General features: G+C 37.0%; 2 protein-coding genes across 5 annotated transcripts; one reads left to right on the top strand and one right to left on the bottom strand.

Moving 5' to 3' along the window:
- Positions 1-793: 793 nt before the first annotated feature.
- On the bottom strand, positions 794-22,591 carry LOC108750026 (single-stranded DNA-binding protein 3). Of its 3 annotated transcripts, XM_018489200.1 has the most exons (14): positions 20,833-20,888; positions 16,326-16,398; positions 16,171-16,232; positions 16,004-16,088; positions 15,819-15,860; positions 15,580-15,666; positions 13,339-13,446; positions 12,775-12,849; positions 12,519-12,567; positions 11,768-11,797; positions 9,752-9,963; positions 9,484-9,654; positions 9,112-9,312; positions 794-2,566 (listed from the first exon to the last, which is right to left on the bottom strand). In XM_018489200.1, the coding sequence occupies exons 1-14, from the start codon at positions 20,886-20,888 to the stop codon at positions 2,462-2,464; spliced, it is 1,356 nt and encodes a 451-aa protein (XP_018344702.1). In that variant the 3' UTR covers positions 794-2,461. The 3 variants fall into 3 exon arrangements, with proteins under 3 accessions (XP_018344702.1, XP_018344703.1, XP_018344704.1); XM_018489201.1 differs by lacking the exon at positions 11,768-11,797 and having other exon boundaries at positions 2,462-2,566; positions 20,833-22,591; XM_018489202.1 differs by lacking the exon at positions 13,339-13,446 and having other exon boundaries at positions 2,462-2,566.
- Positions 21,588-27,207, top strand: LOC108750027 (ubiquitin-like-conjugating enzyme ATG10). 2 transcript variants are annotated; one of them, XM_018489204.1, is made up of 5 exons: positions 21,588-21,659; positions 25,079-25,196; positions 26,058-26,298; positions 26,764-26,929; positions 27,040-27,207. In XM_018489204.1, exons 2-5 carry the CDS (start codon positions 25,089-25,091, stop codon positions 27,128-27,130), a joined length of 606 nt encoding a protein of 201 aa, XP_018344706.1. In that variant the 5' UTR covers positions 21,588-21,659; positions 25,079-25,088; the 3' UTR covers positions 27,131-27,207. The 2 variants fall into 2 exon arrangements, with proteins under 2 accessions (XP_018344706.1, XP_018344705.1); XM_018489203.1 differs by lacking the exon at positions 21,588-21,659 and having other exon boundaries at positions 25,071-25,196.

Genomic DNA, 27,207 nt, shown 5'->3' with positions numbered 1-27,207 from the left:
AATAAATGTATACAATCGATGATATAGCAGTGGAATCCGACCGATGATCTTTTCAGTGCTACAGATATTTGAATCAATAGAACATTAGCATAGTAAAACGAGTATGTTACATTTAAGTAGAAAACGCATCGTATGTAAATCTTAAAGAAATTTCTCTCATGTACGGCATATCATTCTCACGTACGAATTGGAATTATATAAAAACGTCGCGCATCCAATCATTGTCTATTAAATTTGTTACAATGAACGTCCTAACAATCATTCATTACCGGCCACAAAGCACAATCGCTCAGACGTAATTATTTTCCCAAAACAAATACTTTCGTTAATTTAGATAGATATTTCTCACAAATCGTAAATATTTGGTGTCTGTAAGATTCAAAAACACCATCTATATATGCACTAATATTATTTAATATAAATTATATAATATGCAAGAATTGCGTTCAAACAAATCAAATTGCACTACTTGTAGAAGAATATCATAATGCACTTAATAATTATAAAATAATTATAATATAATATTTAATAATAATAAGTTAGAAACAAACCGTAATATAAATATAAATCAACTAAATAAGAGGAGCGCCATTTCCGGTCAAAAATAAAAAATATCTATTCAACATAATTATGAAAACATTATGATATCTATACATTATCATATCTATACATTATCACCATCTTTTACGATCGGTGAAAATAAAGATTAAATGTGCTAAATTGAAATTGAAATACATATCTTACATATCATAATTAATTATAGTTAATCTTTTTTCAATAGAGAAAGAGAATTTCGTGAGTATTCGAACTTCGAATACTCAAGTTCATTTTATAAACGCAAAGTTACATACTAAACCGTGCGATATGAAACTGATCGTAAATGATCATCACAGGATATAATCGTGGAAGAGTACAAGTCCTAGCAAAATACTTTGTAACCGGCCACATGTAAATTAAGCATTCCTCCTTTCCATCATAAGCTTGCTTTGGTTCATGATGATATAATCGCATATTTATCGTACAGTAGAAGTAAATTTGGTCCTCGATCGTGACGGAATACCAAAGATCTTCCACGTTCGGGCGACGCAACTTTCATCCTTGTGCTTATAAACGTCTTACTGCGATATTACTGGCGACTTTACGTATCCATGGCTACATAACGAAATGTTTTTCGTTTCTCTTTCTTTTTCTTTTTCTTTTTCAGCCAATTAATCCTCCTCGTAGTCCACGTAATTGACCTTGTCCTTGGGCTCTATGACGGATCAATTATCTGATTCGAACCCTCGAACTAGGTTTCAATCAACGACAATTAACATATTTTTCAGTTTTACTGGCTATGATCAGGTTGTCCGGCTCTTCCCAAATCATAATCGAATAAAGCTACAGACGAAGAGTTAATCGTAATTAACTTGGACGACCAATCCTCGATTGTACGAACTTGGCTGTATAACAAAGATCTCAATAGAGATTGTTGTACAGAACGAATAAACTGCGATCGAGATCATTCAGAAAATTTCGCGGACTTATCTTGGAAACGATCGTGATCGTAAAAATTTCAGGAGTTTAACGTTTACACTAATATAATACTATCACACACACGCACTCTTTCTCTTTCTCTCTCTCTCTCTCTCTCTCTCTCTCTCTCTCTCTCTCTCTCTCTTCGTCATGTACTAAATAAGATACTGGAACAACGTTCGCGGTTGTATCCTAAGATTAAACGTATGCTAAGCGAACGAGTAACGAACGTATGATAAATGCGAGTTTTAACCAGCTGAAGTTCAAGAAATATTTACTTCGTATACAGGGAATGCAGATAAAAAAGAGAATAATCGTTACTCGAGTATCCGATAAGCGTTTGGCTTCGACTGGAAATTTCCGCACGTTGCGGGAAATTTGAAGTAAGCTCGACCGCGTTATTCGTTCGCTCAGAATGACGTATCCACCTCGAGGGTAACAACACTATCAATGTTCGATACTGTACAACATCGCTGTGCGAGAACGTCGGTCGACGCGTGAGAGTCGCGCGAAATCGATGTTCTCTTTCTCTCTGTCTCTGTCTCGAAGGTCTCTCCCGTCCTGACCCATCGTGGTCCTCCTTGTAGCAGCGCGCGACAAAAAGGATGGATCACCAATGCGCGCAAGAGACCCTTCTTGCGCCCTTCCTCACGGAGATCGATCTACGCCGTTCGACGGCTCGGAAAGAAGAGAGGAGAGGAAGATCTTATACGTGGTGAGGTGCAGCAAAGGTTTCATCCGAGAAAGGGACGAATAGGAAACGTACGAGGCAGGAGAGTGGTTTCCACGGCGAAGGGACGAGGAGAAAAGACGGTGACAGGAGGGGGAGAGGGAGGGTGGAGAAGATGGAAATAATTCCTTCTCGGACTAAAGGAAGAAAGGAAATCGATTGCGTTTATCTCTTATATTGTTAATTTGGTCTCGGGGTCCAACGACTCGTGAAGAGTTATTGTATGAAATAATCGGGATGGTCTGAGTCCTTCTCAAACCTCTTCGCCTCCTCCTGCATGCTCTCCTTGATCTTCAGGATGGCTGCCGACTCGGTCTGATCCTGCGAATCAACCAACACCAGGCCGGTTACACGTAAACGATCAGGCAAGCCCATCAACCTTGCCCAAGTTTTTCCGTGCGCAGCGTCTTTCACCAGCGTGATTCGCGGGACTCTCGGGTAATCGCGCGTCGGAATTTCGGTTAAGGGTTTCCAGTTTTTTTTTTTCGTAGCCCGAGCGGTAAATGTCCAGTCAAGTATTTCTCTCTCGTTGCCGCGCGTAAGGGAACGCGTATACCAGGAATCTGCCCAGTAATTTCTTCCCAGATAACGAAGGGCGCGAGAGAACGTATATATCATCGCGGCTCGCAGGAGCGACGACGGTGGACGAGAACACCGAGGAGTCCCGCGAAATAAAATCCGTCTTCACCCCCGTGTGCGAAAACGCTGGCCGGTGAATAAAACGCTTTTAAAAGCGCAACGTGATGGCGGTGCGTCGTGAAGGGGCCGGGCTCGTGAAACGAAAAACTCCGTGGGACAGGGACACTGAGGAGGTGTCGGTCTCGTTGTCGGGAACCGGAAGAAAAGTTGGAGCTTGAGGTACTGTTTGCTTAAGGGTGCTCTGACCCACAACACATGGACGTTACGTAAGATAGTGAAGCCCGTGTCGAGCTGAACATAATACAGCAATAAGAATAATAACGATAACAATATTAATGATGGAGTGATGATGATAATAATAATAATAATAATAATAAAAATAATAATAAATATAACGAAAAATTCATTATCGTCGCCTGCCCCCCCACGCACGCACACCTCACCGATTATAAACGACAGGTAGTACAGTGAAAAAAAAGATACTCTAGAGAAACTCGACGTGTCGTCCTTCACACACTTATGTTTTTTTTCCCCTTTTTTTTTTTTTTTTTTTTTTTTAGCGGAAGACTCTTCCGCCCCTTCGGAATTTTCGTCTCCGCTTATTTTTTCGTGTCTCGCAATCCATCGATTCGCTTTGCGCTGACGCATCCATGTGCTACAGGTCAGTACAGGCTAGTACTATATACAGCTATCTGTTCTGCTCTAGTCCGGTTTTACGTATTTCATACGTAGTGAATACGAGAGAACACGTTCAACGAGAGTGCAACATCGATCATGACAATGTGTTCCACAGCCGCCAGCGATAGTGGTGCAACGTCCGACTTAGCGGAGATCAGTGTCCAAGTATCAACGATCCAAGAGTTGGCTTAAAGTCAGCGAGTTTTTCATTTAAAAAGTAGATACTGATCGGGCTAATCGGACGGATGGTACGAACAAAGCGACGAGTGAAACACAAGTGATGTGTGTTGTGTGATTAGCACAAGTGCAAATACACGGAGACGGATAGTTATATATAAATACGATGATAGCCAGCACCCCTCGGATTGAATCGTAAATAAAAAAGAAAAACGCAATAATCTCAGTGTAACAGGATTACATTTATTGTCTCGATCTCGCCTGGCTTATAGGCATATATTAATTATGTTATCATTCAGCGATACGTTCGGCTTACAACGAGGAGTATATCAAATAAATTGGCATTAAGGGTACCAAACTGCGCCCGTCCGTTTCACGAGTCTCTATTGTTACTGTTATCGATGAACTAGGAACAACGTCAAGCGAAATAAGTCGGCGTTGTTTCCGCTCGAGGAAACGACTATCGTGGAGATCAGCAATATCGACAATTGCGATTCGTCGTGCGAATCGCGTTTCAAGCTTCGTACCCTTAATGCGCCGCTTTGCCGAGCTTTTCCTTCACTCATTGACTCGTGTTGTACGTCCTCGCATTAAAAAGAAAAGATTATGCGACTCCACAAGCGCGCGTGTACTTTTCTCCGTTTGACGTTTATGGGCTTAACGGCAAGACGGCAAGAACTTCGGGATATCGGCAAGCAGTACGTTCTGCGAGGCTATCCTGTAATATCTCTTGTGACAGGCGGCAAACAATTCCGATCAGGTAAATTGACAAGCTTTAATTACAAGATGAACCTGTCACTATGTCATCCGCGCGATCGCAACTTTAGCAAATAATTAATTCATAATTATTTCATGTATTTTATTCTCGCGTTCATCATGTCATTTACCATCTGTCGCAAAATGTGTATAAGTATACAAATTTTTGACAATATATAAATGGTGTGAAGCAAAATACTCTGTTTTCTGAATGATCCATCTGTTAATCCACGATCCCAAATAAGAAGCGTTAAAGAACCCCCAAGAACATTCGTAGCAAGGTAGGCTTTTGTAAAAAAAAAAATAAATAAAATAAAAAAAAAATAAAAAAAACGAGCTTTCACAACGAGGAAATAAAAAAAAAACTTGCAGCGTCTTGCCGTTTGATCCCAGAGCATGCACTTGCGCATACGCACATTCACTCCTCTTTCTCTCTCTCTCTCTCCCTCTCACCCATTCTCTCCGTGTATTTTTTTTTTTATACATAAAATTTCATCGATGTCTCGGCATAAGTTAATTTAAACATAACTAATAGCAGCACAGTATAGTCCAGTACTGACCTATAATCAATGCGGACGGATGGATTCCGGGAAATCTCTCGCTTCTCACCCTCGCATTTTATCTTCCGTTTCTCTATCTATATTCGCTCTCTAAGGTTCAGTACTCGCATGTCTACGTATCTTATATTCATACAAAAATATTAACGTTTGCATATATATATATACATATACATATATATTATATATATACATACATTATATATATATATATATTATATACACATATGTATATATATATAATATATATTTTTCTTATATACCTCTTTCTCTCTCAAGTACTTCGTTTAAGCTACCTGCAGTAAACCATTCGCTTCGCAATATCGCGTAATCTCGAGTTGTCGAACTGCCGTTCGCTGAGAGATCCGCTTTTACCGTTGTACAATGTCAATCGGCTACCAGTGTCAAAGGTGAAAGCTACGATCAATTAATTTACATGAAATCATCGTTGCTCGAGTCGCACGATTAAAAGTACGTAGATTTAAAATTCTGCTTTCAAAAGAGATTCCACCTTTCGTTCTACAGATGCTAAAAATTGAGCAAGTGACGAGCTTTACATACTTCGCACGAGAAACGACGGCAAAACTAAGTGTTAGAGAGTCATGAAACGCGCGTTTCAATTGATTGATTGAACGCGCTGATTCTGCACGAATTTAAATAGGAACGATTCTAATTAATTTAATACATTTATTACCGCGCGAGCGATATTCACGGACTGCATGAAGCTTGATCTATAATGTGTATTCTTGGCTCCCTGTTTTTTATTTTTCACCTCTTTGTAATCATTTTATTGACAATCATGTTTCTTGTTTTTTCCGAAGTTCATCAATTTTTTACTTAGACGAGTTTCAAATTTAATCAACTTTTAACTCGGACAGAAAACAAAAAACAGGATAAGAGGCAAACAAAGGACAAAACTTAAAAAGTAGCAAAAAGCACATTGTGGATCAAGTTTTAGAAAACGATTAGAAACACGATGCGACTTTATATATAATTATCCCAAAAATTTAGATATCCCGATTGGGAAAAATTGGCCATTAGAGATTTTACAGTACGGTGCAAGCTTACCTTGTAAAAAGTTATTATTAATTCGTTAATCATTTCTACGCGTTTGTATCAACGTTGCTTCGCGAGCAAGAAACAGTAATCCGTATGTATCCCGTTATAGAAATGTATGTACGATACATTAATTTCCATTTGCAAAGCTAATGACGGATGCAAGAAAGACAGAATGCCTGTTCCTAATATTGGAAACAGACTGTGAGCAAATAATTGGAGGGATTCGGTCCGCGTAATCCTAGACTGTGTTCACTTTATTACAGAGTCTGATCATATCGTGATCGTTATTGCAAGATGTGCGAAAGTTGAAACTGCTAGATTCACGTAAGTGTAAAAAGACCGCGCGAGCTACACCTTCTCGGAGGAACCCTCACCTGCCGTTTTACAGTTTACACCGTTTAACTTTATAATGCAGTAAAAAACGGGCCAAACATCAACTCAGTATCAAGTACAACTCAGAGTGGTGCGTTTCAAACGAGATTAAAAAAGAAAACAAGAACGTAAAAATCGATTAATAATTATGCGATCAGTAATCACAGTAGCGGATAGTTATATACGTATATTCTATCGTGTATGTGTATAAATGTGTATATGAACGTGTTTTGTGTCTTATGTAACAATCTTCACGTAATTTTTCAGGCACCTTTACTTACGACCTATATATAATTGTCAAATAAATATAAATAATAAAAAATAATCTGACAAATCTCTTAAGTAAATATTAACTAGCTTCCGTAGTAAAATATAGGCATAATCCAGGGATTGAAGATGGAAACAATTTTACTAACAATTATTTCGGTATATCATGCATATGTGTATGTATTTATTTTTATAAAATCGCAATATCATAAATATCTTGAATTATATTATTCTACGTCAAACGTGATATACAACTGAAAAAGCTTTTCGTTATAAATTATAAAAGAAAAGAATACAAGAGAATCAAGTAAAAGTATCAATTTAATACTTATCAGTGTTTTAAATAATTTAATACTAATAATATCATATATTGTAGTATCAAAAAGCTATGTGTAACAATATTATTTATATTAATTCATTTTTATTTCGGTTATTGTATAACATTATATAATATATATATATATAACATTATATATTTTTATTACATATTTTAATTAAATGTATGAAATACAAATAAATACCGATAAATAATCAGCTTTTTTTACCGTTTTCAATCCCTGGTGTAATCATAGTAAAAAAAAGAATTATAAAATATCTAGTCTTGCAACCTTTTGAGTATTTAAACAAAGCATATACATATCGTATTCCTAGACACGGCAAAGCGCACGTGTAAGAATAATCGTTGCTCAAGTATCTGCGCCATTTAGTGATAGTAGTTCAATTAATGAGCGCTTAAGTGCTAATCCTAATCGAGCAGGAGCAATCGATAACGACCGCACGCTGCGTTTAACACGAATATCATTAACTTTTTTTTTCGCTCTGGCTTGCTACGAGCTTGAACCACTACATGTGCCGGACTATAGCGAAACTAGCCGGAACGCACCATGGAACACGTGAATACGCAGCGAAACTGCGATGCTTTTCCACATTACATGTATATAACCGGCACACCATGTGCGAAGTCTACGGCATCTACGAACTCGGGGCTGGCTCCAAGGCGACTTGATTTTTTAAAAAAACTGTCGAGAATACAGAGAAGGTGCACGTACGTGATTACTGATAACTCTTTTCGCAAGACTCGCAAAGAACGTCCGCGACGCCGTCACACTTCTAGATTATGACAAAACTTTGCGGATTATGCATAACTGAAGATTAAAAACACATTTCTTGTTTCATTAAAACTTCCATGCTCATAAAAACTTCCGTTTGAAAGATGAAATCACACGTGCGTGCAATAAATACAAAACAAGTTTGAAAAGAAATTTGTAAGGTGGAGCGTTAAATCGAAAATGAAAATTACGCATAAATAATATACATATATACATTTTTTGCTACATATAATAATTTTGTTCTAAAAGAAAACAATGTTTAAATAAATTTATAAATATTATTTTAAACATAGAGAGAGAGAGAGAGAGACCGACTTGATTCCGGTCTTATAAGTACAAATTTTTTTAAATAAAAAAATCTTGTCGGCCATTTTCAATTATCGGACAAATCGCCAAAGTTTCAGCAAAATCGAAGACGAAAGCGTCGTGACTGTTCCTTGTCATATCCTACTGATAATCTCATATAACAACATATAAGATTAGCATGTAAAATCGTAAACGCGATTGAATCAAAAGTTCGATTACTTTGTCGCACGAAAGTAATTTGGTATTTCACCTTATCATAAAGCACGCAGAAAGAACTTGAAACACTTATATAAATTATGTATAAATTATTTTTCATAAAATCAATATAAATAATAGATTGTTAAATAAAAAATAAATTATTAAAAATCAATTATATTATATTAAGTCTCGTCATCTTTCTGCCTACTTTATAACTGCATCGTTAGACGTTATTGTTAGTGTGATAGTAGTTAGACGCAATTTCAGCGAATACGGTTATGACAAATATTAGATGCGACCAAATGACGCTGATTAAATTTACCAAAATACCATGTAACGCGTGATTAAACAGAATACCTTCCGAGAAATTTATAGGGACAAATGATACTCTTGTAAGAAAGCATTAACAAGCCTGTTGGAGCGAGGCTGAGGATAAATCCCTTGAACGAGACTGAACCCATATTATTTTAGCAAAATATGTGAATATCCGCCGTACTGATAGAAGCGCTTGTGGCTGTTAATTGAGATGATTAGAAGGGCAATAAGTTGTAACATGGATTCGTATGCCACAAAAATGATAAATAAATAGATAATAATTTAAAATAAAGTTTTGAAGATTAATATACAGTATAAAGAGAATGAATAAAAGAGGTGATTAGTCAGATCAAACAATGACATACAAATCCACAACAACACGTCGAGTGTGTGACCATTAGAAAAAGTTATCAAACAACCTGTGCATACTTACATTCTCTCCAGGAGCTCCGAATCCACCCAGATTATAATCACCCATTCCGCTGCCGCTATCTTCCCGTGGTGTTCCAGGACCACCATTCGCTGGACTGTTCTTCATCCCATCGAGACCGTCACCGTTTAGAACCGGACCCATTGTATTAGGACCCATAGGTCCCATTGGACCGCCTTCAGGCCCGCCGCTCATTGGAAAATCCTAAAATATATTATAGCATTACTTACATGTAATATATATATATATATATATATATAAATGTTCTAGATATTAATTGTTTGTCTGGGATTTATAAAAAAAACTTACAGCCCAGATACAGCTTATTAATAAATTTAAAATATAATAAATAGCTGTTATTATTTAGCCACTTACACCCGGCATATTTCCTCCAGGTACAGGTTTCATAATGGTATACATATTTTCTCCTCCACTATTGCTGCTATCCTGTGGGCTAGGCATAATGGGTGTACCGGGTCCAGGCGGACCCGTTGATCCAGGCGGCCCTCCATAGTTACCCGGCGATGACGACGAATAATTCATTGGCTACGTTACAAAGAGATGTTAAATATGTATTCGTTAAAATAGTATTAAATATTAGAAATGTATCGAGAAATAAAAATTGATATGTATATATCTATACCGTAGATGTGTTGGGTTGCCACTGTTGTCTACCACCTGGAGCAGCCATACTCATCGGTGGCATTCCAGGACCTCCTGGTCCACCTGGACCCAAAGTACTGTTGGGTGGTGGACCTCTCATACCTGGACCATAACTTCCAGGACCCATCGGTCCCATCCCTGGTCCTCGGGGAGGATTCATTCTTGGATTCATTGGGTTCATTCCTGGTGGACCTATGATAGAAAGTAGAGTTTGGTAAATTCAATCGTTAAATAAGGGATTGTTAACGTTTGTTCTAGTTCTATGTTAATGCTAACTGCTAATTACGATTTTTGTGGACTAAACGATAAAAATTGTGGATTTGTGAACTTTAAGATAAAGTAACTTGTATGTGAGAATGGGCTTCATGTGCGATATAACATTAAGTGCGGACTTAAAGTGAAAGTCAAATTGAGTCATGCTTTGCCAAAGTCGAGCTCAAGGTAAAGCCGGTGGATGACATGCCGTTCAAGCAACTGTCACCACACAAATTAACATAGTGAAAAGCTCATGCTAAAGATAGAAATAGCATGGTATTAAATTGCGAACAATTATACATTCAAATATAAAAAAACAAAATAATTTCGTTAGCTGTTAATTATTAAAAATTCTTTAAAAAATTCTTAAATTTTAATTTCAAATAAAAGCGATTTTTTGTTTTATGGATTTTATGTAATAGTGTAACACCTACAAATCAATAATTAAATATTATTTCGTAAATATGTAACGTAACATGATAATCTAAAAATATATTTACTAAACACAAACATGATAAGCCTATCTTTTCTATTTGCAAGTAGCATGATTTCATAATGCGCAATAAATTTTAATTATTATTAAATGTAAGCTTGTTATAATAACAGATTTTAATATGTTTTGTTAATTTAAAAATGTCCAAAAAATTCCGCAAAAAAGATACATTTACATATACAATTAATTTAGATATATTGGATGAGTTTTTTTAACCAGAGACTACAAAATATCTGGAAAAATAAGCATTGTACGAAAAAATATTCCAAATAAACCCTCAATATTTTTGAGGGAGCAATTCTATCCCGCAAAAGTTAATCGCCTCTCATTCCTTCCTGAGATTGGGGTAACTTCGAAATCTTAAATGAAAACCTTCCCCTACTTTCTATTGCAGATTCGAATTCTACGTTCAAAGACACGTCAATTTTGTCTAAACCCTTTTTTTTCCGATTCTTGATGGCGCTGCATTTGACGAAAATTGATTAATCTTAATCTTCTTCAAGGGAAATCTTCATGTTTTATTGCACAATGATGCTATGTTGAAGAAAACAACTTTTGTCGAAAATATGTTTTTTGAATTATCGTAGATGCCTACGATAATTTTTTATCCGTTCTTAGCTTTACCCAGGATTAAGCCATCTATTAGGAATCGAAAAAAAAAGTTTAGACAAAATTGACGTGTTTTTGGACGTAGAATCCGAATCTGCAATAAAAAGTAGGAATTCCCGTTTAAGATTTCAAAGTTATCTCCAGCCCCACCCTCAAGGGGGAGGGGAGGCGGCTAACTTTTGCGGGATAGAATTGCTCTCTTAAAAATATTGAGGATTTATTTAAAACATTTTATCGTACAATGCTTATTTTTCAAATATTTTGCAGTTTCTGATTAAAAAACTCACCCAGTGTATATATGTATAAATATTTCCAATATAATATTTTGCACACATACATTAGTAACGATCTTTTTTAAATGCGCACAAAGTATTACAAAATTATTGTATAATGTGTTGATATAAACTATATTAAAAAATTACTTGTTATACACAAAACCAAATATACACGTCTATGTACTCAATTGCGATTGTCATGCTGGATGCTAATTCGGATGAGCAAATCATCTTGCAAAAGAGCAAAGCCGGTGCAATTATCTTTATGAAAATGAAAATAAAAAAAAATCGAAGGCAAGGAGGAGAAAAAAATAAAAGTTAGGCTTGACTAAGTCATGTGAGTGTGATTTGGGTTGCTTCCTACCTTGCCACCCTACAAATTCTCCAGCTTCGCCTGAGGAACACAAGAGCACACATTAGTACGGCAGGTAGGTAAGGTCAGGTTCATGGTAGTAAAGCCTAGTTATTTTGCAGTGGTATAGCAGATAAAATTATTTTTGAATTTAATAATTACCCAACTTATTAAAAAATTATTTAAAAGTTACTCTTGAACAAACCTGGAATAATTATGTTGACAGATATGTGTTTAATTAAATCATATAAACGATTGAGAGTCAAGCCATTTTATCTATTGCGTAAAAATTCATAATATTTTTATATTTGAATTTTTATATTCATTAATTCGTAATACTTTAAAAATAGGATATAAACTGCATTTTTTCGAATCAAATTTATGAGATGATAGAATATTCTAAAAAATACATATGTAACTACATGAATTACTTACATAAAAAATTAAAAAAAAATATATATATAAGCATATCAAATAAAATATTTGGTAAAAAGACCCATTTAAATACATTTACATACTAAAATACACAAGACTGAATATCTAACAGTAACAATCGAACGCAAACTACACCACTGCTTGTAACTAGACAATTCAAAAACCAATCCACTCCACATCACAGCAATCCAATCCAATTTAAAATATTACTTATTCGTTTATTGCTGTGTGGTTTTTGGTACGCATGCGTCTATGCCATTCTTCTCTCGCAACTCTCGTCAATGCCAGAAAAAAGTAATGAAACACTGGCATAAAAATGATCTCTTACCTTGCCTGGTAGGATCCATACTATTTGGCATCATTGGTTGTCCTGGTGGCTGTAAAAAAAATAACAAATTTATAACTCTATTATTTATAATATCTGTAATACTGTTATTTATAATTTATATCTACAATACAATAGATTTAAATATATTTAAAAATTATGAATAGACGTAAATTAGACATTATACTATATATGTAAATATTATTTTATTTATTTATTTATTTAAATCATAATATATAAATTAAATTCTCGTACTTACTCCATTAAAGTCATTTCCCATTTGTGGCATACGTACTCCAGGTCGTGGTCCTGCTGGATATCTAGGGCCCATAAACTGTAACAGAAAATAAACATTCATCAAATTGATCATATAACAAAATATATTGAGTTCGTAATTGGAAGGTGTAAATTAAGTATCCATAAAGTGTCAATCATGATTACTATACACAGAATTGACTAGATATAGTATAAATATCAGGCAGCCACAATAAGCAATCCGTGAGATGATAGGCCATAAAATATGCATTTCGAGTTCATCGCAGCACATTAGTTGGTTATCATTACACAACATTCCTAAGCCCAAATTATAGACGAGATTTATTTATAATATACTATGAACATAATATTCTAAACTATCGTAGAACTCTTTTAATAAATCTATGTTTCTGTATAAAGACAAAACCACGAAGGACATTATGAAGGAAACAATTATAGCAATTGTGGCGACAATTATGAATTTCGGTTATACCATGATATGGTGCGATGACACAGCGGAATAAGTGATTCTTCATGAGTGAGAGTGTATGTGTTGAATGAGGCTTACCTGGGTGGACATCATCTGCGAGTGTGGGGGCGGGGGTGGCTGGGGGTGCTGGGGGGATGGCTGTGATGAGGGGTGTGTGGGCGGAGATGGTCGCATTGTCGAGTTGTTCTGCAACAAGCAACGCAAACGACAGACATGTAGCAACACTGCGATCCAGGCAACAGCTAGACTAGAAGGCTTTGGGGATGATTGTGTTAATACTATGATCGATCTCAGCATCTTAAGTTATCCGACAGAAAGTTGTAATTAGGAAAAATCGTTCTAATGACGTTTCAGTGTCTGTCGTTGTGCACCCTCTTTTCATAATTACAACCTGTATATGAAACGATTTTATACTGTGAAACAAGACATACAAGAGAATATGAAAAGATGCCAATCAATTATAAAATGTACAACGTTATTAGAACGTAAAACGATTTCGTTGGAAAGAATATATGATGACTCCTAAGCATTACAGGATACCTATGTATGTAGAGATCTAGAAACAATTTGTATCACTCACATATTGTGTAGCATATTATTTTTCTCTAATCTAGTAGGGGACGACTACTTTGACAAGCAATAGATGCATAACCTTTCTTAATTTTCTTCTTTGCATATACATTTTATATTATTTATATTTTTTTATTTATAATAAATGGTTGTCACAAATATTATCATTAAGATCAATGATATAAGATCATATTTATATCATTATACAAATAAATAAAGAATAAATTTCAAATATTGATAAGAAAAGATAACAAATTTATATCTTTTGCGTGTAATTATAATCTTTAACAAATGTATAATTATATATGATTATATATTAAACCATAAATTTATAGAATTATATACATATTTACATATATCACGTATTTTAAAAAATTATAAATTTTTTAAATTTTTTTATATAATTAATCATATAACAAATAATTATTGTAATATCTATGAAATCAACGTTTGTCAAATAATACAAATAATATCGTGGACCATTTGTAAAAAAAACTAAACTACATTTCTAAGCAGGCTTCCATGTTAGTTGTCCCATACATTCTAAAGAGTATAACTTTGGCTGGCTATGTAATCTAAGAAAATATTAATTTTAAAATGTTAATTTATATATCCTGCAAACAAATGTTTGTATAGCACGAATGAAACAGTAATGTCTCTACCTGCAATATTTTTGTGTTACTGCGACATGGCCAGCGCAAAGTAATATACTCTTCATGATATGCTTACTGTACCACAATATTGTGCTCTAAATGTATTCTAACATCTATATAATCCTGTTCTTCATAGAGTTTCTAGATTTGCTTTATGCGCCAAGAAGATGAAACAGTGAAAATGGTACAAGAACGCACATACAAGTATTAGATAGAGAGCAGAGAGAAAGTAAGTACATATAAACAGTATAGAGACAAGCATGACATAAGAACGTCTTTTGAATATACACTTGTTTCAAAACAAGTTAATCACGACTACAACTAATGTGTGTATATTTATCGGTAACAGGGATGTATAAATATATTTAGTTAAATAATTATCATTTTTCGAACTCGACCAAAAGAAAGAAAAACAAATTGTACAAAAATCGGTTCTGTCACTTATTTACACATGTAGCTTATTTAAAAATTATTTAAAATTATCTATATCGATAATTGTTTTCTAAACAATAACCTAAATTAAATATTGGCAAGTTCTTCATTTATTTACTTAGATGTTTTCTATATATTTCTTCTTGATTTATTAATTAAATTAAAATTATATTTTCTTATTAGATTTGGTTACGTTACAATCTTTATTTTAAAACTAGCTTAATTGTATTATGCTTTGAATCAAGTGTAAATTTTTAATAAAGGACTATGCATAACAATGATAACAGATACACGACTATATGTGTGTAATACACACATACACATATCTAGTGTATAAAAATATACGCTTTAGATTCATATTTAAAATCATTTTAAATTTTCAAAACGTTAATATCTTTTTTTTTTTCAAAATATCTAATAATTTTTATGTAAAATCTATTTGAAACTATTTCAGAAAAAATGCTATCACTACACAAGTAATAATTTGAATAGAATAAATCTTTTATTTTAATAAAAATTATCAAAATAGATTTTACAAATATTAATCAAACTGTAATTATGTGACAACCGACTTAATGAAATAATAGTTTTTTCACTTTATGTATTCTGTAAGTAAAGATAAAAACGAATGATATTAAGACATTTTTATGTTATGAAAACTCACTGGGAAGAAAGCAGGAGGCATGGGACCACCAGGCATTCCGTCGTTTGGTGGCATTTGACCAATTGGGGAAGGAGCTGGCCCAGCATTCTGTAAATATTTCAATTTCATTTCAATTTCTAATATTAATAATCTTCTTTATAATTATCAATATAAACAAGCGTTAAAATGTAAAGTTTAAATATATATGCTTAATGATATATATATGTACTAACATATTTGACATAAATTTTTCAACTTACATGTGCAATTCCATTGACGTTGTAAGCACTATTCACGAATCCCTGATAACAGAACATGTGTTATAAATAATATGCAAAGCAAATGCAAACGCATTTATGTTTAATATTAAATGTTGGTTCAATATCAAACAATCGATAATTTTATGCGAATTACAAAAGAGTATTACAGTTATTAATATAATTACATAGTCATGAAAAGCTTTGGCCTCACTGCTGTGTTCACAAGAGTCTCTTCTCTCGGGCGCTGCGCAATACAGATCCCAAAAGACACTGTAAAAGAATGTTATAACGATTATTTTGCACTGAAACATCCCTGCGACAATTTCTTTGATGTAACATAGTATATACTTACCACCACCAAGAGTGCAAAAACCCAGGTGGTTCTCCCAGCGTAATATTTTTCTCCCATCGAATCTAAACAAGCAGAGTAAATCGTATTGTAGTAAAACAATAGTTTGCAATAATACAGACGTAAAAGGTTTACATAGATAAAAAAAATCATTCTACCTCTGACAGAAACGTTTGTGCTGCTTTTTGTGCTCCTACATGTAACAAGTACTCGTACACGTAAAGCGCCAATCTGAAAACATGATTAACCATCAGCTATTAATAAAATTAAGTAGATAATTTCAAGCGAGAACTAACTTTGAGACAGCGAGAGGCGAGAAATGTAAAAAAGGCAGGCAGATTACGCAAACGAAGAGGGATCGGTATCCGTCATTCGTCTTTCTCTTCTTTTTTTTTTAGAAAGCCCGTACTTAACTCGAAACCGCCTCGACAATAGCACGGGTCCGTTCGTTAAACGTGAAGTTAACGCCGACTTTCCCCGCGCAAGGCAGTAAACGCGCGGCTGGGTGCATCGTCGAGCGAGCCAGCGCGCCGAGGGAAGAGCCGGGCGATACAAACATGGCGCGGGAATCGGAAACCGCCGATCCGCGAATCGGAGCGGAGCGTGTACGCGGTTCCACGGTGACTGACAGCGCGCGCGGATCAATCGCCTCTCGCGAGAAAGCGGGTTACGCGCGGGCTAGACAATCTTCCCTGGCCGGGTCGATTTCGTTTTTTTTTCCATCCTCGATTTCGTTTTTCCCATCCTCAATTTTCCGATTTCCGAACGTCCGGAGCATACAGCTAACTTTAATTCCCGAGGGACTGTCCAGGGGTCTAATTCTGGAAAAGTGTACTTCATACGAAAAACTAGAGAAATCTATAATATACATAACGTATAGTATTTTTGTATATTGTGTACGCGATATTTATCAAGAATTTTTCAGGTCCTGCGGTGCGTTCCGTTTCATGAATAATGCGTACGACGTATTATTTTATCCTTGTTTAATATTCGATGAATAACATGAATTGAAAAAAATGATGTAAAGTGAATTATTTTAATTGAAAACAATTTATTTATTCAATAAAACAAATAAAATTTTATCAAAACAAGAGCATAATGTATTTGTTTCATTAATGATGTTATTGATTCAAACAAAAATATTTTCAAATTAATAAAATATTAAAATATATTAAAATAACGCAGTTGATAACATTATTCTTTTTCAGTGTGTGCATCATACGTGAAACGGAGCTCACTCCTGTACTCGATTCTGTAACTTAACGATAATTCGATATCATTACATTGTCATTACGCAGTCTGTCTTTTTTTATAAAAAAAAAAAAAGTTCCTTCCACTGTATAATACCTGCGAAACGACAAAAATAATAAATATTATGTGTTGAGAATTAATAATTATTGTATGTTAATAATACATAACAATAATAATTATTATATGTTAAGAATTACAAAATCGGAAAACATCCTTAAGACTATCACACTACGTTTTGAGATTAAGAATTCCGAATTGGAGATTAAAATTTGGTCAGAGTCAGATAATTTTAATTTTAATCCGACTGGTTTTGAATTCTAATCTCTAATTCCAAATCTTCAATGCGAGATGCTAAGAGAGATAAAACGACATTTGTGCCGACTTGTGTCACTAATGCCCATTTCTCTATCAATGTAATTTCATTTTAATCTTGGTTCAACTGGCTCTTCAGTTTTTTCTAGTTTTAAGAATTAGAGAAAAATGAAGAGTAAGTCGAACCGAGATTAAAGTTAATTAATCTACATTCGGTGAAAATTTACCTAAATGGAAAGCGCCAAGACAAACATTTTACACGGGCTTTAAGACGTGGGACATCCTCTGGATGTTTTCAGGACGTCCTACGGAAGTCTGTGCCTACATGAGAAGTTCCTCGAGTTCGAGACCGCAGACCGGTCGATCGATTGGATTACAATTCTCAATTCGCATCGCAATCAGAACTGCGATCTGGAAGGGACCAAGGTATCGCGAGTTGCGAGTTAATTACGACTGTTACGGCAATCAGTCGCATCGGCGGTTTATGACCGGCTAATTCCAGTTAACGACTGCTCCCGACCTCATTCCGTAGCTAAAACGTTAAGTTTGTTCACTCAAGTTTCGCTTTCCCAGCGTATATTGTACTTGCGATATTTAGAGAAGGAAGACGATAGAGGGAAACGAAAGCGCGAGAAACGAAGCCCGAGTTTAAAAACTCGAATGCGGCAACTCGAGATATCGCCTAACGCCATAGACAAAAAGATCGATACATCGACAACTTCGCGCGATTAGTCGGAACAATTTCAAATTGAAGAAGTGACATCGTTCAAGATCACTCGCCGGCTAGTAATTATAATTGTAATGTAACCAATCTAATTAATTGTAATCTAACTTTCTAATATCTCCTTCCACTAATATAGATTAATATCGGTTCAACTTACTCTTCAATTTTTTCCAATTCTAAGAGAAGATAAGTATAAGTTGAACCGAGATTAAAGTTAATCAACATTGATACAAACGAGCATAATTCAACTTGATTTCATTTCCTACTGAATTTGATATCGCTCATATTCATCCGTCCGTTGGCGTTCGTTTCGCACCATTGAGATCCAGGGCTGCTCCAATTCATGCTCACAACGCTCATGAGTATAATTTCTCCTTGTTTTTAACTTTGGATGCTTTTCATTTAGTGATACAAACATCCTTTCATCTCTCGCTCAATGTAACTTATGGATGAACTTAATCTGATGATTTTGTAACAAATAACTTTTGAATTATCATTACAAAACCTTCAATTTAGTGATTGAGCATAGCTAGAGAAACACAATTTTTACATTATCATCAGATTAAGTAGAGCTAAATATAAATCACAAGTTAATTAGAAAATAAAAAACAGAATTTCGATATCCCACAAATAACAAAGACAGAACGACTTATCAAATCAATCTGGGTCAAATGAAAAGTCTTTGATGAACAATAAGAGTGAGACTGCGTTCAGCAGAAGAAACAGTTATCCAACTTTTATAAAATTCTTTAATACGAATAATTTATACAGTTAAGTTCAGTGAATAATTATAATAAGGGTAAAATAAATCATATTAACCCTTCTCATTTGCTTTACATTTCTTTTCTTCGAAAAAACTGGGAGCATCGAGTAATTAATTATATAACATTTATATACCATTTTTTTAAATACACAACCTTCCAGATACTTCCTAAAGATATTGAAGTATATGTAAGAATCATCTTAGCAATTTTTGTATATCTGTTAAAGTGATAATTCATTCAGGATATGAAAGATCGATCATGTGTGATAAAGGACCGGAAAAACATTGTGTGTACTGAAGATTAAAGAATTTTATAGTTGTAAAGCTTTTTTTTGCTAAAGGCAGCCAATGATTCCATGAGTGAACGTGAATTGGATCAACCCGTTTTCGAATTGAGTATTGAAATGATTTACTCGAAGGCGGGATTCAGAGATTTGCGAAGTGTCCCGGCAAACAAACTGACATTTGTCATTTTGCATTGGCATTCAGAAATTTGTCAAGAAAGGGCCATTGGCTCGTTGCAAACAAAATTTTTTAAGGTCAAGTATTAAAAAAATAGAATATTGAATTATTATTTAAATTATTGCATCGAAAAATTATCATTTAAATGAGTACTTCATAAAACATTTTATTTAAAAATAAATAAAAACAATAAATTAATACAAAGAGGAAGAATAATATAATGAAATCCGTATTATTTATACGTAGGAGTTTTTCAAATTAAAAAATATTTTTGAAATATCAAAATTGTGATTAATTTTAGAAATATTTAAAAAATGTACAACATGCTATAAATATTTTTAAAAGAGGGAACTCCAAAAGGAGGAGACATAATCCCTTCATGATCCCTTCACTCGGTAAATCCACCAGTGTCATTTTAACATAAAAGACGTCATTTTGACGTCGAGAATGGCCAATGATGAACAACGCCAGCCCATTTGCTGGGGAAATTGCTGGAATCCTCGGGAATTTTCACCTCGCGAGTTTTCTCCTCGCGATGGCGCGTGTCAGCGATCGAGCCTTTCGCACATCAAGTCTCGAATCGATCTCGCGCGAGGGGGGGGAGGGGGGAGGAGAGGGAGGGGAGGGAGGGCGGATATGAGAGAGGAAAGGGGAAACAAGCAAGGGAGCATCATCGCGTACGTAGAATATAGTTCGCGAACGAGAGAAACATACAAAAGAGGGAATCGAGAGAAGAGAGAAGAACAAACGAATGGGCTCATCGGCCATCGGTAGGTAAACTGGATTAACCCGACGAACCGGGTTCTCCGGTCGCAATGTACGCGCGATGCACACGCTCCGAGCAAAAAGAACCGGCGAGACGGCGAAGAGGGTGGTGGAGGGAGCGTGGAAGGGGAAGAGCGAGCGGGGTCTCCGGGTACGCAGAGGGGTGGCGGGAGAGGTTAGAAGGGGAGGGGGGCGGGAGGCAAGAGGATGCCCGAGAAAAATGGAGTTATACCGAGCGATCAATGGCCGGTCGGAATTTTCACAACGGAACGCCAATCATCTTTATTTCTCTCTTTTTTTCTCTTTCGCGCTCTCTCTCTCTCTCTCTCTCTCTCTCTCACTCTCTCTCACTCTCCTTCAATTCTCGCTGATACGATACGATACGTACTTTTCCCTCGCCTGAGAGTCCGAGGGCACCGCCGACCCTTTTCCCTTCGCGTACATGGTCGCCGTGGTGGCCGGTCAATGCTTCTAGCGTAAACACAAGTGCGTCGCCGTTCCTTCGTATAGCCGCTGGACGGCTGAAGTGGAGTTCAAAAGTATACGGGAAATATCGGAGACTCTCTCGAGTCGAGTCTCGCGGGCGCGCTACGCGCGATTCCCCGTCGTTGTATACGTGTGCGGCGTCTGTCTCGCTTCACCCGACGGCGAACGGTAATCGCTCAGCGTGCTTACGTCGTCGACGTGCGACGTCGTGTCAAATGAAACGCGATCCCGAGGAAAAGGTGCACATACACAGAACATATACACAGATCTCACACACAAACACACACGCGCGCACATACACGCACACTCTTTTAATTTACGTCCGTCTCTTTCCCGCTCGCTGCAGCACAGAAAGGAGTCTCGCGGGGAGGTGTTTCCGTCTCACTCTCTCTCTCTATCTTTTTCTCCCTCTCTTCCTCACCACCTCCCTGTCTTGCTCGCTCGCTCGCGCGCCGACAAGAAGGTCTTCTCCGTCCCGCTTTCGTCGCGTCACGTCACGAACACGTCGCGTCACAACTGGAGCGAGGTGCCTGCTGCTGCGCGATACTGGAGCGACACGGTGCGACGCATCACGACGTCGTCGTCGTTGTCGTAATCGTCAGCGGTTGATTCAGGTGCGTCGCTGGGGGCGCCTCGTCGTCGTCGCCAGCACTGTCGCTGTCGCCACCGCCGTCCAAGTCCTCATCGTTTCTTCTACGACTTCCTTCCTGCAACCTCACAGTCTTTCCGGTATCTTGCCTTCACTAATTCGCGTTATCGCTCGAACACGACGCCGTCCTATTGTCTTGGATCGCGATCGTTACCAACGTTGTTGTCGTCGTCGTCGTCGTCGTCAACTCACTTCACTCCGTACGTTCGCTCGCTAGCCACTGTGACTGTCGGTCGCCTCGTACTCGGTACTCGTTGCTTGTCTCGAAGACGAACAACCTGCTCGTTGTCGTTGTTGTTGTTGTTGTCGCCGTCGGACGCGACTCTTGTCCTTCGGCGAATCTCGCTTTGTCGCGCGCGCTCTCAACCTGAAAGCGTCTCGCAACACGGGAACGGTGTATCACTGCGGCCGTACGATGTACATAACGCATACGTGCCCCTTGCGCGCGCGCACATGTATACGCACACGTAAACTTCTACCACACACTTCTACATACACACCAAGTATACGCGCACGCACGACTAACGCACACGCACGCCCCGAAAGTCCGCACAATTCGCTAGCAAGCCCGCTAGAAGGGACGCGACGGCGATGCGAGAGATGGAACGAAGCCGGGAAATGAGGGACGGAGCGAGGAGAGTGGGAGCGGATTAAACTTACTGTCGTGTAAACACGAGCAAGTTCGGAAATGTGACTCGTGGATTTCGCACGCGCTGCACGACTACACGCAGATGAGTCGGTGGAGTATACCCGTCGCCTCTCTCTCTCGCTCCGTGCCTATTTCGTTACGCTCTGTCTCGCTCGCCGCTCGCCGCTCCCTTCACACCGGTCTCTCCCTCCCGTCCTATCGCTCGATCTCTCGCAGTATCGATGCGCTGTCCTCGTCCCTCGCACCGGCCGGGAACTGTGCGCGCGCATCGCCGTCGCTTGTTATGCCAGTGCCGTTACGAGTGGCTCGAAAAACGGAGGGGCGAACGAAGCCTTCTACGTTCCCGTGGTTTGCTTGATGATTTTCTCTGTTGTCCGTTTTCTACCAATGTATAGATTAACTTTAATCTTAGTTCAATTTACTCTTTATCTTTTTTTAATTCGAAGAACTGGAAAAAGATGAAGAGTTAGTAGAACCGGATTAAAATTAAACTTGGTAGAAACAAACATGTATCGTCGATACGAACAAGTGGCTGCGTTTAGCAGAAAAAGCAGTTTTATAACTGTCGCAAGATTCTTTATGACTGGCTCCTGTCTGTAGTTCCTCATTTGGATTAAATGTATTATATATCTTTCAAAAATTTTGAAGTGAATCTTACTCTTTTTCAAAACTCAATTATCATTCTTTAGAGTGAGATTCTAGAAGAGATTTCCGAAGAGTTTAAAGATTAAATATTAAAGAATTTTGTCACAGTTGCAAAGCATAACTTTTATATAATATAATAATTCTTTTTAATTATATTTTTCTAGTCTAAAAGGAAATCAAACTGCGGTACTTTCATTTTAATTTTAAATAAATATTGAAATGCATCAAAATCTTACATTTTTTAGATACATATGCTAGCTTGCAAAACTGCTTTTTCTGCTGAACGCAGCAAAAAAATGTTTCACATATAGGTCGTAATTTGAAAAAATTGATTATTCAAGATTGCTTTAATAACCGTTTCTTTCCTTTATGCATAATCTTCTCGACGTAATCGTGCTTGTTGCTATCATATTTTCGCGGAAATATTCATCGAAAATATGTCATATACGCAGAGAATACAATTAATTCCATTATGAGTTTATACTAACTTCCATTTAGATTTGTGTTATTAAATTTTAAATCCAACGGAAAAACGAATCATTACTTTTTGCTGCGGTTGAAAAATTCAATTGATAAAACTTTATTTTGTCTTCAAGGGTACATTTTGCCTGAATTCTGACGCTACCTGTTTTTCTTACATTGTTCTGCAGAGAAAGTTTTCTAACACGTAGCATTCATCTCTATGAAAGTCGACACGGAACGAATTAAGAATCCTAATACTAAAAAGGCCCAGTCGGATCTTGCATTGAATTTGAATTTTCGAAAATATTACGCTGCAAAAAAATTATATATGTCAAATTCGCTTAAAATCGTTACAAATAGATTAATATATGAAATAGCTGCACTTGTCAAATTTGTAAAAATTAATCGTTCTTTCTGACATTAGATAGGATTCCTTCGTTTGCTTGTGATATAGGTATTGTTAGCCCATGTGACAGTTTATTATCTTATTTTTTGCGCGAAGGAATATAATTACAATATTTTTACCATGATTTTAACAAATTAGTAAATTACAATATTTTATCTCCTGCCGGCCTTGCGTTGTCTTGGCCATGTTATTGACAACGGTAATACATATCGGCGTGCGAGGTAAATAAAGCGTACTATCTCGTCGAGCGGAGACTGGAGAGCTGCCGAGCGGATTGGCGGAGCGCGCGTTTTCCGCGCGCCGGGATACTTCCCATATAAGCGGATTCTTTGCGAATCATCGTCGTCATCGTCATCGTCGTCGTCGTCGTCGAAGCGCCAACGAGCGACATATCGCCGCTTTGTCGCAGCTTGTCGTATGGAATATCGTTGTTGTTAAAAAAAACGCGCTATGCACGATATTGGGATAGGTCGATACTTCGAATTTGCGATAAAGGGCGCAGGCGTAAAACAAGCGAGAAATTCTATCCCGCGCGATGACACACCGACAGCACGTAGTCGAATAAAGGACGAAGCTGTCCTAAAAAGGACTCGCGTGGCAGGATGGTAGGCGGAGGGGGTGGAAAAAGGGCGCACAACTCTCGCTCTCGCGCCCGTTCGTGGTACGCCACTGGTTGCAACTCCTCGTCCGATTGGTCGCCGGCCGATGCATACACACACACACACACACACACAGAGTCATAATACGCCGGTGTGCACACACCAGCAAGTACTATCGGCGTGCGTGCGTCGACAATCCCTGGAACGGTGTAGGAGGACGCGGGGAAGAAAAGCGCGATGCAAAGACCCGATTACGCCCGAACGTCGGCGGACGTGTCCGACGCGAAATAGTCGACAATTGACGCGATAGAGAGTTTGGCGAGAAGGTAGCAGCATATCGGGCAGGGGAGGGGGAACGAGAGGAGGCACGCTGTTCTCTCGGGTGAACCGCTTCCCCCTTTTTCAATTTTATCATACGATCGACGTTGCGACTCGTATGTTGCTATGCAAAATTAGACGAAATCTATAATTCTGTCATGGCTTTCTCTCTTTCTCTTTCCATATTTCTCTCTCTCTTTCTCTTTCGTTGTTCGTTCAAGCGACGGAACTCGAAATAAATTGCGCGAGGCAACGTTAACTGATGAGAACTGTAGAACATTAATCATGAGGCACCCGTCTCGAAACTCGCAAACTAAACGTGCGAAAATGTTTAATGCAATAATCGCGGTCCTTTATTGCTGTCGAGCATTTATGTACCTTTCTAAGTACGTCTGTCAAAATAAATTTCTCGATGTTTAGACTCGTACCAATGGATGGCCTAGGCACGATTACATGGGAGGAATTCCTCGAGAATGCAGAAAGGTTTCTTGTTATTTCAGACAAGATATCGGACGGATGGGATCTTCATGGGGACAAGGTACATCATGTATCATCGAGTCATTTATTCGCGCGAATTACGTGCAGATCGAACGGACGCATAAAGTATGCAAATTGAATCATTCGATTAACATTATTAATGGATTTCACAATTATGCAGTCTATTCATCCATTGTTTATTGTATAAACATACGAAATACAAAACTTTGTAAAAATTTCACAAGTTGAGTAGTATTTTAAAATTTTGCAATTTTTAAGTTGTACAATTTTGTAAGACCTAAGTGCTTAAAATGAGGTATCGTTTGCGAATTCTTTTAGGAGAAGTTAAACTTATTAATGATTATTTAAAAATATCTATTGCTATCTACAGTATATCTACAGCATCATCGCTTATTATATTTAAGACAAAAAAATATGTAGATCTGAAAATAATTTTGTTGGACTATTAAAATAGTCCTACAAAACGCATAAACGTGCAAAATGCATAAATAAACGATTCTGCAAAAAGTTTTGACATTTTCAATAAAATTATTTTTAGATCTAACTAAATTCTTCTGCTTCAGTAGAACCGTTTTTTTCTATGTAAACAAAACAATAGATTACGATAATGTCAAAATAACATTTTTTATTAGAAAAGTAATTTTTAATAATTATTTCGGAGCCATTTGTACGCCATTTTGATATTATCATGATTTTGTTCTATTTCCCAAAGAATACATCAAGAATAATTTTATTTTTTCAAAAGCTAAAATGTTGATATCAAAGAGTTTGACTATTTATTAATATTAATAATCAAAATAAATTAATTTTGATTTTTTGAGTTAACTTTTGTATGTTCCTTGAAATGACATTTGACATTATAATTTTCATCCATGTTCTTATCCATGATACGTATATTTAGGATATTCCTGGACAAGCTTATCTAGTTAGAAGAGCCAAGTACTTCGTTCCAAGTGACGCGACCGCAAGAAAGGACTGCTTGACCGACGACGATAACGATACCCAGGAGTTTCACGTGAGATTTCGACAAGATCCGCACGAGGCTGTTTCCACAAGTGAAACGCCTTTTATTATCGAGCATCACATTCTGTGGTCTATCAGCTATAGCGTCCCAGTTCTCTTCTTCAATGGCTGGAAATCAGGTAATCTCAAACGACAGCTGACTTGTAAAATATTTGAAAAAAATCCATTATCTGCGCCTTCGTAGAAAGGGATTCGTAGAAAAGAAAGCTTATATCACAAAAGTTAAGTTAAAGATTTTCTGAAAGGACGCGGCATGGGGTACTTTCTCGAAATTTTGTTTATGGGAATATGCACAGCTTAAAATTTGCGGTTGTCGGATACTGTGCATTGGTGCTACCCTGCCTCGCATGCATCGTTTTATTGATTATAAACGCAAACGTGTCCGACTATTTCAATATTCGCGCAGATATGTCGACGGTATTAATTAATCCCGGTAACGCGTTTCGGTGGAGCGGAAATGCGTCATGTCGTTTAGATTAATTAACACTGATCACCTTTTGCATATTCATCATTGCGGGAAGAGGCAATTGTCGTGAGACATGCATATTCTTTTTTTTTCAGCATTTTGCCCTTCTTTTTTTTAGATTTCCCCGGGATTAACCCAGTGAGCGTAAATGAAGCTCAAACGGTCCATGGTTACAAATTAAATTACACGGAATTATCGCAAGCGATTCACCCTATCGTCGGCACGCCATTCTTGCAATTACATCCGTGTCTGTCCCAAGGGTTGTTGCAGACCATGTCAAAGAGGTGAGGAACAGTAGGAAAATTAAGAGAAGAAATGAGAGCTACGTTAAAGGAACTTTACACCCTTTGAAATAATTTTCGTTATTCATCGTGACATAATTTTATAATTGCAGCAAAAATAAACTCGTCAGCTGGCTGAGCTGCGTGGCATCCGCGGCTCTAAATCTCAAAATACATCCGGAGTATTTCAAATTGACTTACTGAAGCTTAGACCGAACATTCGAACGAACAATTCAACGGAAATATTTTAGACCTTGTAAACCAGTGATGTGCAACCAGTA

Source organism: Trachymyrmex septentrionalis, unplaced genomic scaffold (assembly GCF_001594115.1).
Source record: "Trachymyrmex septentrionalis isolate Tsep2-gDNA-1 unplaced genomic scaffold, Tsep1.0 scaffold32, whole genome shotgun sequence".
Lineage (NCBI taxonomy): Eukaryota > Metazoa > Arthropoda > Insecta > Hymenoptera > Formicidae > Trachymyrmex > Trachymyrmex septentrionalis.
Note: the sequence above shows the minus strand (reverse complement) of the source record. Positions and strands in the feature narration are given on the sequence as shown.

What these genes read in the sequence shown, in the direction of transcription:
- LOC108750026 (XM_018489200.1), bottom strand. Translation starts at nt 20,888, where the DNA reads ATGTACGCGAAGGGAAAAGGGTCGGCGGTGCCCTCGGACTCTCAGGCG. An exon ending in GACTCTCAGGCGAGGGAAAA is followed by an intron (nt 16,399 to 20,832) that starts GTACGTATCGTA and finishes TCATGTTTTCAG; the next exon opens with ATTGGCGCTTTACGTGTACG. An exon ending in ACGTCAATGGAATTGCACAT is followed by an intron (nt 15,667 to 15,818) that starts GTAAGTTGAAAA and finishes AAATATTTACAG; the next exon opens with AATGCTGGGCCAGCTCCTTC.
- LOC108750027 (XM_018489203.1), top strand. Translation starts at nt 25,071, where the DNA reads ATGTTTAGACTCGTACCAATGGATGGCCTAGGCACGATTACATGGGAG. An exon ending in GGGATCTTCATGGGGACAAG is followed by an intron (nt 25,197 to 26,057) that starts GTACATCATGTA and finishes ACGTATATTTAG; the next exon opens with GATATTCCTGGACAAGCTTA. An exon ending in TTGCAGACCATGTCAAAGAG is followed by an intron (nt 26,930 to 27,039) that starts GTGAGGAACAGT and finishes TTATAATTGCAG; the next exon opens with CAAAAATAAACTCGTCAGCT.